Below are 15,914 nucleotides of genomic sequence, written 5' to 3'. Positions count from 1 at the left end.
AGAAATTGTTCAGTGTATGCTGGATATTTTAAATGAAAGAACCTCAGAAACTCTACAACATATCTTCCCAGTGAGAGTTTGTCATTTACTCTGCTAGACAAAACGGATGAGAGAGGCTGATCATTTTAATCTATTCAGCAAGTGGACCATCAGTGCTATGTTGCAGCTTTAGTAAGACTCAGTTCACCTCTGGCTCATCCTTCTTCTCTGGTCTGTGTCCAGAATCAGCAAATATCCTCTCCTCACCTACACAAGATTCTTCGACTTCTGGAATTTTAGTTCACCTGCTTCATTATTTCTGCACCCCTCCAATATTTTTTATAATATGGTTTTCAAAGTTCATCCAGTTTTTTCCTACTTGTGTTGCCATCGAGGACTATACTATGACCTACTAAACACCACCCATGCATGGAAGTCCCCCCACATATCATACAGCAGGGATTCATAAACCCAGCTTTGACATCAAAATGGAGATCTTTTTAACTGCAACCCATTGTCCATACCTCTAGAACTCAGATGTTCAGTGGGGCCAGGAAATCTACACTTTTAACATGAGTCTTAAGTGATCTGATAATGCTGGCATTTCCACATAAACTAATGTGTCTGTACCAGTTGTCTCTCCTCTCCCCTCTCCCAGAGTTCAATATCAAGAGGACATTTAAGAAAGAACACACGCTACATCTGATAGACAAATTGTGAGAAGAGTATAAAAAGTTACAAGTTCAGTCACTAAATATCTTAAAGAGAAAAACGTTAAAACATTTGACGGCTTTTAAAAATATATTAAGAGGGGCGGCTGGGCGGCTCAGTCGGTTGAGCGTCCGACTTCGGCTCAGGTCATGATCTCGCGGTCCGTGAGTTCGAGCCCCGCGTCGGGCTCTGTGCTGACAGCTCACAGCCTGGAGCCTGCTTCGGATTCTGTGTCTCCCTCACTCTGACCCTCCCCCATTCATGCTCTGTCTCTGTCTCAAAAATAAACGTTAAAAAAAATTTTAAAAAAATATATATTAAGATGAAGAACCACTAGAGTACACAGTATAATACCAAAAGGAGAAAAAGCACAGCCATTCCATTTTACTTCTAATTGTTTTACCAGAAAACAAAATGATTTGAAATGATTTTCACATTTGAAAAAGAGCATTGTTGAAAGCCATCAGAACTCTTAAAGCATAAAGACCCCACCCACCTGTTTTATCTGAATTCAAGTCTACATGACCGAATCCAAGATCACACAAGAAAATTTAGAAACGCGAAAAGGGAAACACTGTCAGTGAACTTTGAGAACTCATGAAAAATAGAAAGGTGCCAGACTGGGAATGAGAAAATGTTGCCTCAATTGTCAAAACACAGGGGTGGGTAAAGGTGAAAATGTGATTTCAGGCCTCTGGACTGAATCTAATGTCAACAACCAGATGATTCTAAGACTGATTATTATGCAGATGACGTTTAAGCTCTTACAGAAGGAAGGATCATTGATAACAATGAAATTTTACCTGTATAAAGTGAGTTTACAAAGTACCTTGACATACATTATCTCATCTCACATTTCTGATTCATACAGAGCCCTGTGGAACAGGGGAAGCAGCCATGTGTCCCCGTCACAGTCCACGCTCCCTTCCAAACATTAGAGGTTATGCCAATGAATATTCTCTAATAGGCTTACTACGCTGGTGATCAGATGAGTAGCAAAAACATGGTGTACCTGATGCTCAGCCTTTCTTAAGCCATTTACTTTTTTAAAAATCTCACGTAACACTCTCATATACAAAAATACTGAGAAAAGAGATGAAAAATGGCATGCCTGAGTACTGACCGCCACTGAACCATTTATGCAACGTGGACGGACCTAAAGGGTATTACGCTAAGTAAAATAAGTCAGACTGAGAAAGACAAATACCAGATGATTTCACTTGTATGTAGAATCTAAAAACAAACAAACAAATGAACAAACAAAACAGAAACCAAGCACAAACTGGTAATTGCCAGAGAGGAGAGGGGTGGGGGATGAGCAAAGTAGGTAAAGGGGATTGACATACTTCCAGTTACAAAATAAATAAATCAAGGGGCACCTGGGTGGCTCAGTTGGTTAAGCATCTGACTTTCACTCAGGGCATGATCTCACAGTTCGTGGGTTCGAGCCCCGCGTCGGGCTCTGGGCTGATGGCTCGGTGCCTGGAGCCTGCTTTGGATTCTGTGTCTCCCTCTCTCTCTGCCCCTCCCCGCTCACGCCCTGCCTGTCTGTCTCTCTCTCTCAAAAATAAACATTAAAAAATGTTTAAATAAATCAGTCAGTCAGTCAGTCAGTCAGTCAAGGGGTGCCTGGGTGCTCAGTCAGTTGAGCATCCGGCTCTGTATTTCGGCTCAGTCATCGAGCCCCATGTCCAGTTCTGCACTGACAGCTTGGGGCCTGCTTGGGATTGTCTCTCTCTCTGCCCCCTCCTCCACTTGCGTGCACATTGTGGTAAACGCTGAGGTAATAAGGACAAGACATAACTCGTGGTCTCAAGGTGTCTAAAGTCTGATAAGGGAGAAGGACAGTAAGAAAATTATGGCAAATATTATGGTAGATGCATAGAGTACAGTGGGAGCATGTAAGCAGAGCTCTTAATTCAGACTGGGCAGTCCAGGGAAGCCTGTCAGAGAAAGTGAAGTTTGAAGTGGATAGTGAATCTTGTAGGGTCTTGTATGCCACACATACTAAAAGGTTTAAACTCTCTTTTCAAGGCTCTGAGCCAATATTTCATCTAATGGCTTGTTCTTTAATGAGAGAAGTTGAAGAATATAATAAAGGGAAATAATGGAATGAGGTACCATAGGAGATAGAAGAAAATAGAGACCTTAAATTCAGGTAGCAGAATCAGAGACTGAGATTATAGAGAAGATAAGAATTACTATGGGAGTAAATGAGAATGGGTGCAGTTTAAGGATACTTGGCAATACAGGACAGTATTAAGGACTCAGCTGAATTTGGAGACCCTATCTCTGTTATGGTCACCGTCACTAGAATTAAGATCAAGGAGGGTTGGAGATTAAGATGTTGGATAGGTGATCCACCTTGATATTAAAGTCACTTAGATTAGAGTTGCCAAGTTTAGCAAATAAGATGTGCAGCTGAATGTGAATTTCAGGAGCGCCTGGGTGGCTCCGTCAGTTAAGCATCCAACTTCGGCTCAGGTCATGATCTCACCGTTTTTGAGTTCGAGCCCTGTAGAACAACTCAGAGCCCGGAGCCTAATTCAGATTCTGTGTGTGTGTGTGTGTGTGTGTGTGTGTGTGTGTGTGTGTGTGTGTCCCTCTCTTGCTCACACCCTGTCTCTCTCTCCCTCTCTCAAAAATAAACATTTAAAAATGTGAATTTCACATAAATAATGGATAAACATTTAGTATAAGTCTTTCCCAAATGTTAATGGAATACACTTATACTAAAAAGAATTACTCATGTTTATTTGAAATTCACATTTAATTGGAAGTCCTATATTTTATAAAATATGTACTCACTTTGTTATTGATTATAAACATGTTCAATGTAGAAAATTCAAATTTCTTTAAATATTAAGAAAAAAAATAAAATTACATACAGTACCTTAATTTTTTATTTTTTTTTGAGAGAGAGAGACAGAGAGTGTGAGGACGGGAGGGGAAGGGGCAAAGAGAGGGAGACAGAATTGGAAGCAGGCGCCAGGCTCTGAGCTGTCAGCACAGAGCCCGATGCAGGGCTCGAACCCCCAAACTGCAAGATCATGACCTGAGCGAAGTCGGACACCCAACTGACTGAGCCACCCAGATGCCCCAAGAATACCTTAATTTTTACAAACATAAAAGAAAATGCAATCAAATGGGCAAATGTTCACATTATGCCGGTATGTTAAAAGAGATTATAAAACAATGTATCTCATTCAATTCAAACAACCTAACAATAGTAACAGTAGCAAACATTTACTGAGTTCCTTCCAAGTGCAAGAAACTGCCACATGCTTGACACATTATTTCCTAATTTAAACCTCACAACCACCTTCTGTGGATTAGGTATTTTCATTGACTCTTTGTTACAAGTGAAGAAAATGAAGCTTGAAGAAGTAACTTGGCCAAGAGCTAGGAAGCAATAGCAAAGCAGAGCCCAAGAATTCAAACCCAAGCATTCTGATTTCAGAATCGGCAGACTCAATTATGTACCAAAATTTTAACTGCGGTTCTTTCTGAAGTGTGGCATTTCAGACTTTTATTCATTCTTTTGTGATTTGCTGCATTTCTACAATGAACACGAATTACTACTGTATTTTTTTTAAATAAATATCCAAATAGAGGTTGGACAATCATCTGCCAAGGCTATTGCAGAAGTGGATTTAAATAATCTCAGATTCCTTGGGAATGCAAGCTGGTGCAGCCGCTCTGGAAAACAGTATGGAGGTTCCTCAAAAAACTAAAAATAGAACTACCCTACCAGCCAGCAATTGCACTACTAGGCATTTATCCACGGGATACAGGTGTGCTGTTTCAAAGGGACACATGCACCCCCATGTTTATAGCAGCACTATCGACAATAGCCAAAGTATGGAAAGAGCCCAAATGTCCATCGATGGATGAATGAAAAAGATGTGAGATAGATAGATAGATAGATAGATAGATAATGGAATATTACTCAGCAATCAAAAAGAATGAAATCTTGCCATTTGCAACTATGTGGATGGAACTGGAGGGTATTATGCTAAATGAAATTAGTCAGAGAAAGACAAAAATCATATGACTTCATTCATATGAGGACTTTAAGAGACAAAACACATGAACATAAGGGAAGGGAAACAAAAATAATATAAAAACAGGGAGTGGGACAAAACAAAAGAGACTCATAAATATGGAGAACAGAGTTACTGGAGGGGGTGTGAGAGGGGAGATGAGCTAAATGGGTAAGGGGCACTAAGGAATCTACTCCTGAAATCATTGCTGCACTATATACTAATTTGGATGTAAATTTGAAAAAATAAAATAAAATAAATAATAATATTAATAATAATAATCTCAGATTCCTTCTAACTAAGGATCTGTGACTAATCTGTTAGTGACTGGAATTATTTTTTTTAGAGGGCTGGCTCTAAAGAAAAAAAAAGAAACAAAAATCAATCCATTTTAAGAATTATAAAAGTTTTAGAGTGTCAGATCCTATTTCTCCTGTTTTACAGATAATGAAACAACTTGGAATTTAGATTTACATATCACAAAGGCAGTTGAGGCAGGGTAGAAACCAAACCACAGGTCTTCACTGATCTTTGTTGCCAACATTTGACCAAAACAAAACCTACTACCTCTTCCATTCTCTACTTGCAACTTCAGTTATCAGAGGCCAAGAACAAACATAACAGGAAACACAAATGCTCCCCCGCCCCCCCCCCCCCCCCCCACCTTTCAGTCCATTACCCAAAAGGAAGACCTGCCTGGAGTATAAAAGCAAAACACTTTCCCAGCCCTGAGCTGACAGAGGTTGAAGAGATATTCCAAAAGACAAGATGGGGGAGGGGGGGGGGTGCTGAAAAAGAAGAAAGGAAGGAAGGAAGGAAGGAAGGAAGGAAGGAAGGAAGGAAGGAAGGAAGGAAGGAAGGAAGGAAGGAAAATAGAAATACCCAGGAATCCAATAGAATAAAGCACTCAAATACTACTGAAGTTTAGAGTTGCCTCAAATTTAATCAAATCCTAAATGCAATGTTCTTCAAGTTTGAAAACCAACTTTACAAAAGTGGACAAATGGTAAGATTAAAAAAAAAAAATGAAGTAAATACATAATCTGTACGCTCCTGTTGGTATTCTAGCAAATTCTATTCTCTCACCTTCAGAATTCATCTCTCCTCATCTAAAAATCTTCAGTGAGTATAATGCAATGCTATAAAACTAAATAAAAGGGGAACAATGTTACAACTTGTCCTAACAGCCAAAGAAGTTCTGCTAAGGTGAAAAGAAGAATGATAAATAATGAAATCAAGGATATAATGTTTAAAATGTATGTCTATTTTTATCTATTTCTAACATATGACCAGATGAGTTAGAAGGTTTCCACTTACTCTCATATGAACATAAAAGGTAAACTCTAATAACTCAACTTGGAAGAAGAATACATTCCTCATTTTACATATTTGTGCTATCTGTTCAAAAAATTTAGACCTTTTTTGTAAAGCTCTATTTATTGAAAAGTTACTGCTCTAAGGATTAACACCCACACTCTAGTTTAAATTCAATTAATTACATGTCATATGATTGTGAACAATTGCTCTGCACCTCTAGTTTTATTTTTCCTCATGCAGGGTAATAATAATAATATGAAACTATAATAATAACAAAGCATAAAGAAGGGATAGAAAAATACCGCATAGTATGATAATCACAGTAACACATTTTTATGACTGTTTATAGTTTCCTTTCATGTGAAAGATTCACACCTAAGATACTAAACAAGCCCATGATGTGAGCAGGGAAGGTATAATCCCCATTTTATGATAAAAACAGAAAACTGAAGTTCAGAGATGTTAAGTAACTTGTCCAAGCTTATCTTGAAAGCTACACTCAAAAGCTCTTTTTCTCACTACACAGTGTAGTGCCATCACAAATTTGAGATGGTACATTTTCTCATGCCCAAATTACTATGGAGACTACCCAAGGAAAGTCGTCAACAATTAAACTGAAAAGGGTCACCTGAGATTGCTATGAGCAGTAATTACCCACAAAGTCACTATCTGGGTATAAAACTATGATTAAAAATAAGTTAGGTAAGGGGCGCCTGGGTGGCTCAGTCGGTTAAGCATCTGACTCTTGATTTAGGCTCAGGTCATGATCTCACAGTCGTAAGATCAAGCCTGGCGTAGGGCTCCGCGCTGGGCATAGAGTCTGCTTAAGTTCTCTCTCTCCCTCTTCCTCTGCCCCACCCGCCTCCCATTTTCACACTCTCTTAAAAACATACGTTAGGGGGCGCCGAGGTGGCGCAGATGGTTAAGCATCTGACTCTTGATCTCTGCTCAGGTCACCATCTCATGGTTTGTTAGAGCCCCACATCAGGCTCCGTGCTGATGGTGCAGAGCCTGCTTGGGATTCTGTCTCTCCTCTCGGCCCCTCCCCCTCCCTGCGTGCATGCACTTGCACTCTCTCACTCTCAAAATAAGTAAACTTAAAAAAAATAAAGCGTGTGCACTCTCTCTCTCATTCTCTCTCAAAATAAGTAAGTTAGGTAAAAACCTTTTAAAGTAAATGTCTAAAACTCTTGCTATTCACTCAATTAACTCCATGCCTCTTGCACTAGATACATCACCCTGTTTGGGGGATGTGAAATGAAGGGGCAAAGGATTTCATCAGGAAAAGTTAAGTTCTCTGAAATTCAATAGGGTAAAAAACTCAAAGCTATAAAATATGAAGAGGAACAGGCAACAGCTTGTAGACTGTAGTGGCAACCTTAAGCCAAACCAAAAGAGTGCCAATCTGTGGTTTAAAGAAAATATGTAATCTGGAACTTTGCACCTCAAGTTATTGCTACTCCAAAGTAATCAGTGCCGTTTCTAGTAAAAAGTATATGTAGGTTTAGAGGATAATTTCAATTCTCCATTATAATAGAATGGGATTCCATTTTAGCTTGGGGTTTTCTTATCTCAACAGAAGCTCTTTTGATGATAAAGTCAATGGTTCAAAAGCCACTGTCAGAGAACTGAAGAATGTAACTATGTATCACTGGCATTTGATATCTGAGGTGGTCAAATAGGTGGTCTACTGCAGGCCCCTGGAGAGACCTTAATAAGGACACTACCAGGGCACCTGGGTGGCTCAGTCAATTAAGTGATTTCCGTTCAGATCGTGATCTCAAGGTTCATGAGACTGAGCTCCAAATCAGGCTCTGCACTGACAGTGTGGAGCCTGCTTGGGATTCCCGCTCTCCTCTCTCTCCGCCCCTCCCCATTCATGCTCTATCTCTCAAAGAAATATTTTTTTTAATGAGAGTGCTACCAATTCCAGTTATTCATATTCTAGAATGTTAAAATTTTCTTCAGTACAACCTCTCAGAGTGCTCGGTTTACTGAAGGCCCTGGCACACAGTATGATACAAAATTTTACAGATTGCTGAAATCTTAATTTTTTTTTTCAACGTTTATTTATTTTTGGGACAGAGAGAGACAGAGCATGAACGGGGGAGGGGCAGAGAGAGAGGGAGACACAGAATCGGAAATAGGCTCCAGGTTCCGAGCCATCAGCCCAGAGCCTGACGCGGGGCTTGAACTCACGGACCACGAGATCGTGACCTGGCTGAAGTCGGACGCTTAACCGACTGCGCCACCCAGGCGCCCCAAATTGCTGAAATCTTAAATTCACAGTCACTACAAAGTAAAACACCTTAACTTTTCTATTCTTCAAGGTCAAAACAAACTTTGTCTCATCTTTCCCTCTCCACCCACAAGAAAATGGGGTATTCTAAAAGATGTCCTACAAATAAGCCAATGCTTTTATAAATACAAATCAATCCTCTGCAGAGAAAGACCTTAAGATGCCCATATTCTACTTCAGTATTGATTCTAAGCCTTTTAACAGTTTAAGCTGACCACAAACCTCTCCTTCTACTTCTTCTACGGAATATTCTCCTCCTTAAACTCCCTTTTTTAAAAAATGAGCCTTCTTATACCTCCTGTCCCTTGTCTTATACACACACATAACTCCCAATGAAGAACAGACTGAGGCTGAAGGAACACATCTGCAAAACACATGTTCTTAATTAATACACTGCTCACCCTTAAAAGCATGTTGTTAAAATGCAACAATAAAGAGTCTATATAGAACCCCAAAACACCAAATTTGAAGATGAAAACAAAAACGCCCCATAGCAGCCCGAGCAATCCAAAGAAAAAAGATTTAAAAATAAGGCACTACAGTATTGTAATATATCACTAACCTTTCCTTCAAGGACAAAAGTCTCCATGCTAAACACATGAAAAAATAATAATAATGAAATAAAAGAAGAGGAAGCAGATTTAAGAACCTAATTTCCTACTGTTCAAAATGTCAAATAAAATAAAGTGTAGGACTATTTTAAGATCAAATGAAACAATATTGCTGGCCCAATTCACACAACACCTTGTAACACTTTTATATTAAACATGCTAAACTTGAGAAGCCATATAATACATTTGCTATAAATTAGATGATAAAGCAAGAAAACAGATCAATTACAGAGATCCATGATACATAAAGATGCTCTCAGTACCGTAACTATTTGTTAATGAATGCTAAAGTAAGGTATATATATCAGCCAAGGTACATTTTGGGGGAATATCCAGAGACCAGTCAATCTCCCTTATTTAGTGAAAACACAATAGTCAATAGGCTGTAAAGAACATGTGTAAATCCTACATTGAATTCCTTCTAGATTTTTCAAAGTTCTTTGCAATCATTTTCCTATCAGACTACTGCAAAAAAGTTTCCTTCTGACTTACCACTAAAAGTGACAAATCCAAGATCACAAAGGTAGTTAATCAAATCTAAAGCAATTTGATTCAAAAAACATGTTCTCTCTCCGGGAGGAAATATAAATATGTGTAAGTTCCTCCTTAAAGCTCTCTTCAAAAAAAACAAAAAACAAAAAAAAACTATTCATAGGTAAAATATCATTTAACTTATAAGACCTAGGCTATTTATAAACACTACATTATAAATTTGGTTATTTACATTTAAAACAAAGCCCAAGTCATCACTACTTTTAACCAGTCTACCTTTCAACCAGGAATCATATTAAGAAAACATTCCACCAATGATGTGCTATATGCTCACAACCATGCTGGGCACTGGGGTGACTATATGAGGATGCTAACTGAGGCGTCTTGCTTTTTAGAAAGTTTACACTCTATTTGACAAAAAGAGAAGAGCAAATACTAAGCTGTGTTCAACCAACCCTCCTGAGGGGAGAAACCCCAGGTGACAAGTACACCAAGAAGTGAGACTGCAGTGAGTTTCATCCAAAAAAAAAAACTTAATGGGAAAAATGAAGCTTGAGCTGCACAGGGAGGGATGGACAGGAATTTTAAAAGCACAAAGGAGGAATGAAAGCATGCAGGCAGGGGCTGGCATCAACAAAGGCTGAGAGACAGGAATAAGCATGATATATACAGAAGAGACTGAGCCAACCTGTCTGGGACACAGGTGCATGCTGAGGCATAATGAGAAATAGTTGGGTAAATCAAGTGGAGTCAGCTCCCAATGGACTGTGAAGGCAACAGGGAAATGCTGTTAAAATATTAAAATCATCTAATATCTAAACTAGATAGAGAACCTTAGAGATTCTCTAGTTGATTCTTTTCTGACAGATGAGGAGAATCTAGGATCCACAGACATCTAATGGCTAGCATAAGGACAGAGAAAGTAAATAGCAGAACAAAATTCAGACCCCATTCAGGAATCCCAGTTCAGTGACAGGCAGCATAGTTTGACAGGGAAAGCAAATCTGTTCAAGGATTGATGAGCACATCAGTATATAAGGATCTGCAAACATACAGACATACAAGACAGTACTGTGTCTTATGAATTCCAGTAGACTGGTTTCCAGGGGTAATAGAACACCACAGCGGCACTACCATTGAGCAAAAACCACTATGTTTTGCCAGAAGGAATCATTTTCAAGAAAGCAGCAATCCAGAAGGAAAGCAGAGGCAGAAGCTAGTTTTCAGCTATAAAGGAAATGAGTGGATAAACAGAAGAGGCAGCAGGTATCTGGCAACAAAAAGAAGAAAAAAAAAATTGATCCACTGAGAGAAAGCTACAGGACCAAGTAAATGCTTGAGAAAAGAAATCTTACTAAGTTTGAAGGTGAAAAGGAAGGCACTCACACAAAAATTAAATCGGATGCTAAATAAGGTAAGGGGAGTGAGGGAGCATAGAGAACTAATTAAGGATCAGTTGGAAGAAATTTTTTTAAATAGGAATTCCAGAATAAAGAATAAGCATTTTTTCCTCACCACAAAATACCCCTCACCAAAAGAGTACTCACTTTCAACTACCTTTAAGGCCTTATAAAAATGGCAGACCAGGCTTTAAGAAACAAAGCTACGAGATTTTTTTTAATCCAAAACAGCTTCAAAGTTTTACAAATCTACTTAGCCAATTAACATGTGGTGTATAACTTCAAAGACATTTGTCAATCATTTTATATTGCGTGAGTTTCACACGACATATTCAAAGCACATTCCAACTAGCATCCAATTTACAGTAACTGATATGCCATTGTTTCAAATCAAAAATCAGAGTTTATTCTCTAATATGTTCTTAAATATGGGGGGTGAGGGGGTATATACTGTTTTTACTTGACCAGATATGGAATACATGAGTGCTTAAATGAACATATTTACAACAAATCATTTGGGGATACCTTTTTTTCAATTTGTTAAAAAAAAAAATTCAAATAAGCACAGTTTTCTTCTATGCCACTTCAGAAACAAAGTCCTACAGAACCAGAGGGGCACAGAGAGCTAGGTGGGGCATGTGACAAAGTTTTCTCTAATTCATTAATAGTAACCTAATAAGCCACAATTTAGAGCTACACGCCTAAAATATACCAGTATCAATTTAGAAACGTTCTATTCAGCACCATAAAGGCAGGTTAAGGAAAAGCCGAAGATGTAACTGATAACATTGATTCAGCTGCGCCTGGATGGCTCAGTCAGTTAAGCGTAGGGCTTTTAATTTCAGCTCAGGTCATGATCTCAAGGTTTGTGAGACAGAGAGAGCCCTAGTCTGGCTCCACACTGACAGCGTGGAGTCTACTTGGGATTCTCCCTCCCTCTCCCCCACCTCCTTGTGTTTGCAAGGGCGCGCGCACGCGTGCGTGCCGTGCGCATGCCCCCTGTCTCTCTCAAAATGAATAAACATTTAAAAAGAAACCTCAGGGGCGCTTGGGTGGCTCAGTCAGTTAAGTGTCCGACCTCAGCTCAGGTCATGATCTCACAATGTGAGTTTGAGCCCCATGTCGGGCTCTGTGCCGACAGTTCAGAGCCTGGAGCCTGCTTTGGGTTCTGTGTCTCCCTCTCTCTCCCTCCCTCCCCCAGTCACGCTCTGTCTCCCACTCTCCGGCAAATAAACATTATTTTTTTTTTAAACTCATCATTCTTTACAAAAATAAATAAATAACTGATACATTCACTCCGCTTTCTGGCCATCCACCTTTGCAACTGCCATTTCCCTAACCAAGGACATAATTACTCTTAAAATTGGTAAGAATCATTCAACTTAGGCCATAAATATTAGGTTTGGGTGCAATACTAGCAGGTTACAGCAATTTCATTTTACCCACTTGGAAATAAGGGCTTAAGCTCAAAATGTCAAGATGGAACACTGCCACTTCTCTTAACTGGGTCTACCGCATCAAGTTGCCAAGCAATACCCATCAGAGTACAAAACGTTATCGGCAGTGGCTAGTAATGCATTTCTGCTTACATCACCACAAATATTAGAAGTCCAACCAAACCATCAATTCAGTCATAAACAGAGTTGCTACCTTTAGACTTGCATATGCTCTCGGGCTCAACATACACATGTCTTAGCTGTAATAAAAAGCAGCCTGTATCCCTCTGGACCCGCTGAAACAAAGTACAGACAATATACCCCAAATTTAAAACTTTTAGAAATAGCTGAGACTAATTATACAAATACCTCTCCCTACACGTGGGGCTTTTTCTCCCCTCAATAAAAATGTGAACTCTTCTCCCTTAACTATACTTAAGGGGTTATTAAAACAAATCCTATGAGATACTTTTCAGAAAAAGTATCCCTGATTGTTCAGCATTCAATACGTTTCGTACTGAGGCTCTTGTTATTAGGTCTGCTACGTGACCTTGGAAAGTCATTTAATATCTCTGTGCCTCGGTTTTCTCACTTTCCAACCTCAAGGTAATCTCTAATTTGAATTAAACGTTTATTACTACTATAGTAAATTAAGGTATGTAAGTACTTTATGTTAAACATTGAAAAGCCTTAGACTTCTGTATGGCAAAGTCAGTGGTCTTTAACCTAAGAGAAGAATGTGAGGAATAATTTGCCCTATGTATCTTTCTCTTAATTACAACATAAGGAATACATTAAAAATGCTTCCGTTGAAAACTCTTACATCCTTAATTTTTAACAGATGGTGGCGAGTTTGATTCCACAATATTCATAACAACGCAAACAACAAAGCCTAAGGTCTTTTAACACTGGAGACAAAAAGAAGGAAATATTTACTTGTGTTACTGGGAATATAATAAGAACCGTTCTTTTAAATTTAGAAAACTATAGGGGCGCCTGGGTGGCGCAGTCGGTTAAGCGTCCGACTTCAGCCAGGTCACGATCTCGCGGTCCGCGAGTTCGAGCCCCGCGTCAGGCTCTGGGCTGATGGCTCAGAGCCTGGAGCCAGTTTCCGATTCTGTGTCTCCCTCTCTCTCTGCCCCTCCCCCGTTCATGCTCTGTCTCTGTCTCAAAAATAAATAAACGTTAAAAAAAAATTAATAAATTTAGAAAACTATATATTTTTTGTAGGTGGCAGATAAGCCTAGGGATCAACAGGTAAGAAGTGAAGAAATAAAGTTTAAAAATTGGGGAAAAAAACTAATGAAAAAATTGGAGAACAACAATGGTAGTGTGAACACTTCAAATTCCTGCATCCATATTATGCTGTCCCCAAGGTTTAGACTTGGGGTTCTTCCGTGTGCCTTTAAAATCCTTTTTCAAGATTACATAAAGTCTCTTCTATCAAGTTTTAAATCGAATGCTCTATCAATAACACAATGCAATGTATGCAGTAACATTTTACTTCCTCAGATAGATCAGTAGTACAGTTGGTTTACAAGCTTTTGGGTCTGGAAGCAGAAGAGGGATGGGTGAAACAACACGCTACAAGCCCCTGACAGCTTTGTAATTCTATTCTACCTAGGTAGTTTCAACTTCCTTCTCAATCCTGCTGCCTATCCCAAACATCTTTCGGGTAGGTCAGCAACACTGGGAGTCCTGTAAGGAAACCTTTGTGGATCCAGTAAAAGTGGAGCCCTCCCCTGCCCCTCCATTCAGCTCCCATAATCACTTTTATGATTGTATCCAGTCAACAAAATAGATTGATTCAACCTTAACATGTCCCTCATCACAGGAAGCCCAGGGCAGAACTGCAGCTGCAAAAAAAGCATCCCTTTAAACTATCCCCAGCTAACCACAGCAACACAAAGTTAAACTAATTCCCACTGACAAAAGGCTCCGTGTGCATTCATTCTGATCAGCCTCAGGATCCAGCGTGTGAAGCTCAAGGAATAAAAAGGCACCTCCCCAAGCTATGAAACTTTTATTTTTCCACCCCAAATATTCTCAATGAAAGTTCTCTTGTGAACCAAGAGGTGAGAGTTAAAAACAACAACACAACAGCAGCAGAATTATCGGCTCCCGGACCACATCCCAGCTGTCCCTGCTCTCCGTTGTCAGGGGCTCAGACGCAGTTTCCCACTTTTCCTGGCACCCTGCTCCCCTTACTCCCCAAGATTCTCACTCAAGAAAGCCCTATTCACATTCTCAGACCGCTGGCAAAATAAAGGGTGAAACTGCAATTCTCAAGGAAGGAAAAAAAAAAAAAAGGGAAAAATATTTCAGAAGCAGAAGGGAACGAGCACCATGGTTTCTACTACAACATGTAAATGCCAGTCTTGTCTCATCAGGATATGGGGGGACGCCCAAGTGGGGTACCAAAGAGATGTGCATTGAGTGTGCACTTGGAGCTCTCAGGGCAGGCTGAGACCAGGGAGCAGAAAGTAAGAAAACCTGTGCTTTCCCTGCTTCTACTCTTCCCCGTCCAAGAGAGGAAGCTGAAGAAACTGGGGGAGGGGCGGGATGTTATCGTTCTCCCATTGGGGGTACACAAGACAGGCCTGGGGGTTCCTCCAGGGACTCACCCCCAGTTCGGAGGTCCACTGAGGGAGGAGGAAACCCCTAAACGTTACCCACCTCCGTTCAAACAAACAAACAAACAAAAGTAAGGGAGGGGGAAATGATTAAATCCAGATGGAGAGCCCCTGCAAGCGCCCCCAGGTCACTCATCCTCATTAGCAAGCGGAAGGGCTGGGATAAAGAGGATGGAGGGTCCGAGGGGTGGTCAGGGAAGAGGCCCCACCCCCCGACTTAGGAGGGAAGGGGAGCCCGAGCCACCAGCCGTCCCCTCCTTCCCCGCACCTCCCCCCTAGGCCACCCCCTCTAGTTCCCCCCTTCCTCTCCTCCAGAGCCCGAGGCAGCCGCGGGGGAGGCGGCTGCTCCTTCCTCCCCTCACCCACTCCGCCCCCACCCCCACTTCGCTCCCACCTCCCGCCCGCCGAGGGCCCGTTACCTGCTCGTCGAAGCGGCTGACCACGGCCTGGACCCATTCCACCGGCCTGTGCGCGGCCATGTCCTCCCCGCGGCCGGGGGGCGGCGGAGGGACGGGCCGGCCGGCGCCCAGGGCCGGGAAGAGGGCGGGGAGCGGGGGCCGAGGTGAAGGCAGAGGCGAGGAGAGGGTCCGAGGAGTGCGGGCTCCGAACGTTCCCACGGGGGTGGGGATGGGGGGCCTGCGCCGAGCCGGGAGGGGGACAGGGGAAGGGGGCGTTGGCGAGGAGGCAGGGGGAAGGGGGGCGGGGGAGGGGGACCCGGGGAGGGGAGGGGGCCTCTTGGTCGCTCTCCCCACTAGCGCCGTCTCCCCTCAGCCATCACAGTCCGAGACGCCGCCATGACACCCCACCGGAAGTGGGATCCTTTCCACGGCCCGGGGAGAGGGAGAGCGAGCGAGCTTGAGATTGAGAGCGCGGCTGGGAAAGGGGAGGGGGAAGCGAGAGGGAAGGCGGCCTGCCGCGCATGCGCCCGTGCCGGCCGGTTTCATTAATGAAAAAGCGAGTCCTCCTGGAGGTGACGTCACCTAACTCCTCCGG

General features: G+C 41.6%; 1 protein-coding gene across 11 annotated transcripts in view; it reads right to left on the bottom strand.

The window, feature by feature from the left end:
* The window catches only part of NF1 (neurofibromin 1), a 248,922-nt gene extending 233,294 nt beyond the window's left edge, over positions 1-15,628 (bottom strand). For 3 of the 11 annotated variants that reach the window (XM_023243526.2, XM_045044227.1, XM_023243527.2), the window contains exon 1: positions 15,341-15,626. In XM_023243526.2, coding sequence (XP_023099294.2) covers positions 15,341-15,400 — 60 coding nt within the window. In that variant the 5' untranslated portion in view covers positions 15,401-15,626. Of the gene's footprint in view, positions 1-15,340 lie in introns of all 11 variants that reach the window. The other 8 variants (XM_023243534.2, XM_045044229.1, XM_023243529.2 and 5 more) reach the window with 5 other exon arrangements.
* Between the last annotated feature and the right edge of the window lie 286 nt (positions 15,629-15,914).

Source organism: Felis catus, chromosome E1, assembly GCF_018350175.1.
Source record: "Felis catus isolate Fca126 chromosome E1, F.catus_Fca126_mat1.0, whole genome shotgun sequence".
Taxonomy (NCBI): Eukaryota; Metazoa; Chordata; class Mammalia; order Carnivora; family Felidae; genus Felis; species Felis catus.
This window is presented reverse-complemented; position numbering and strand designations above follow the sequence as displayed.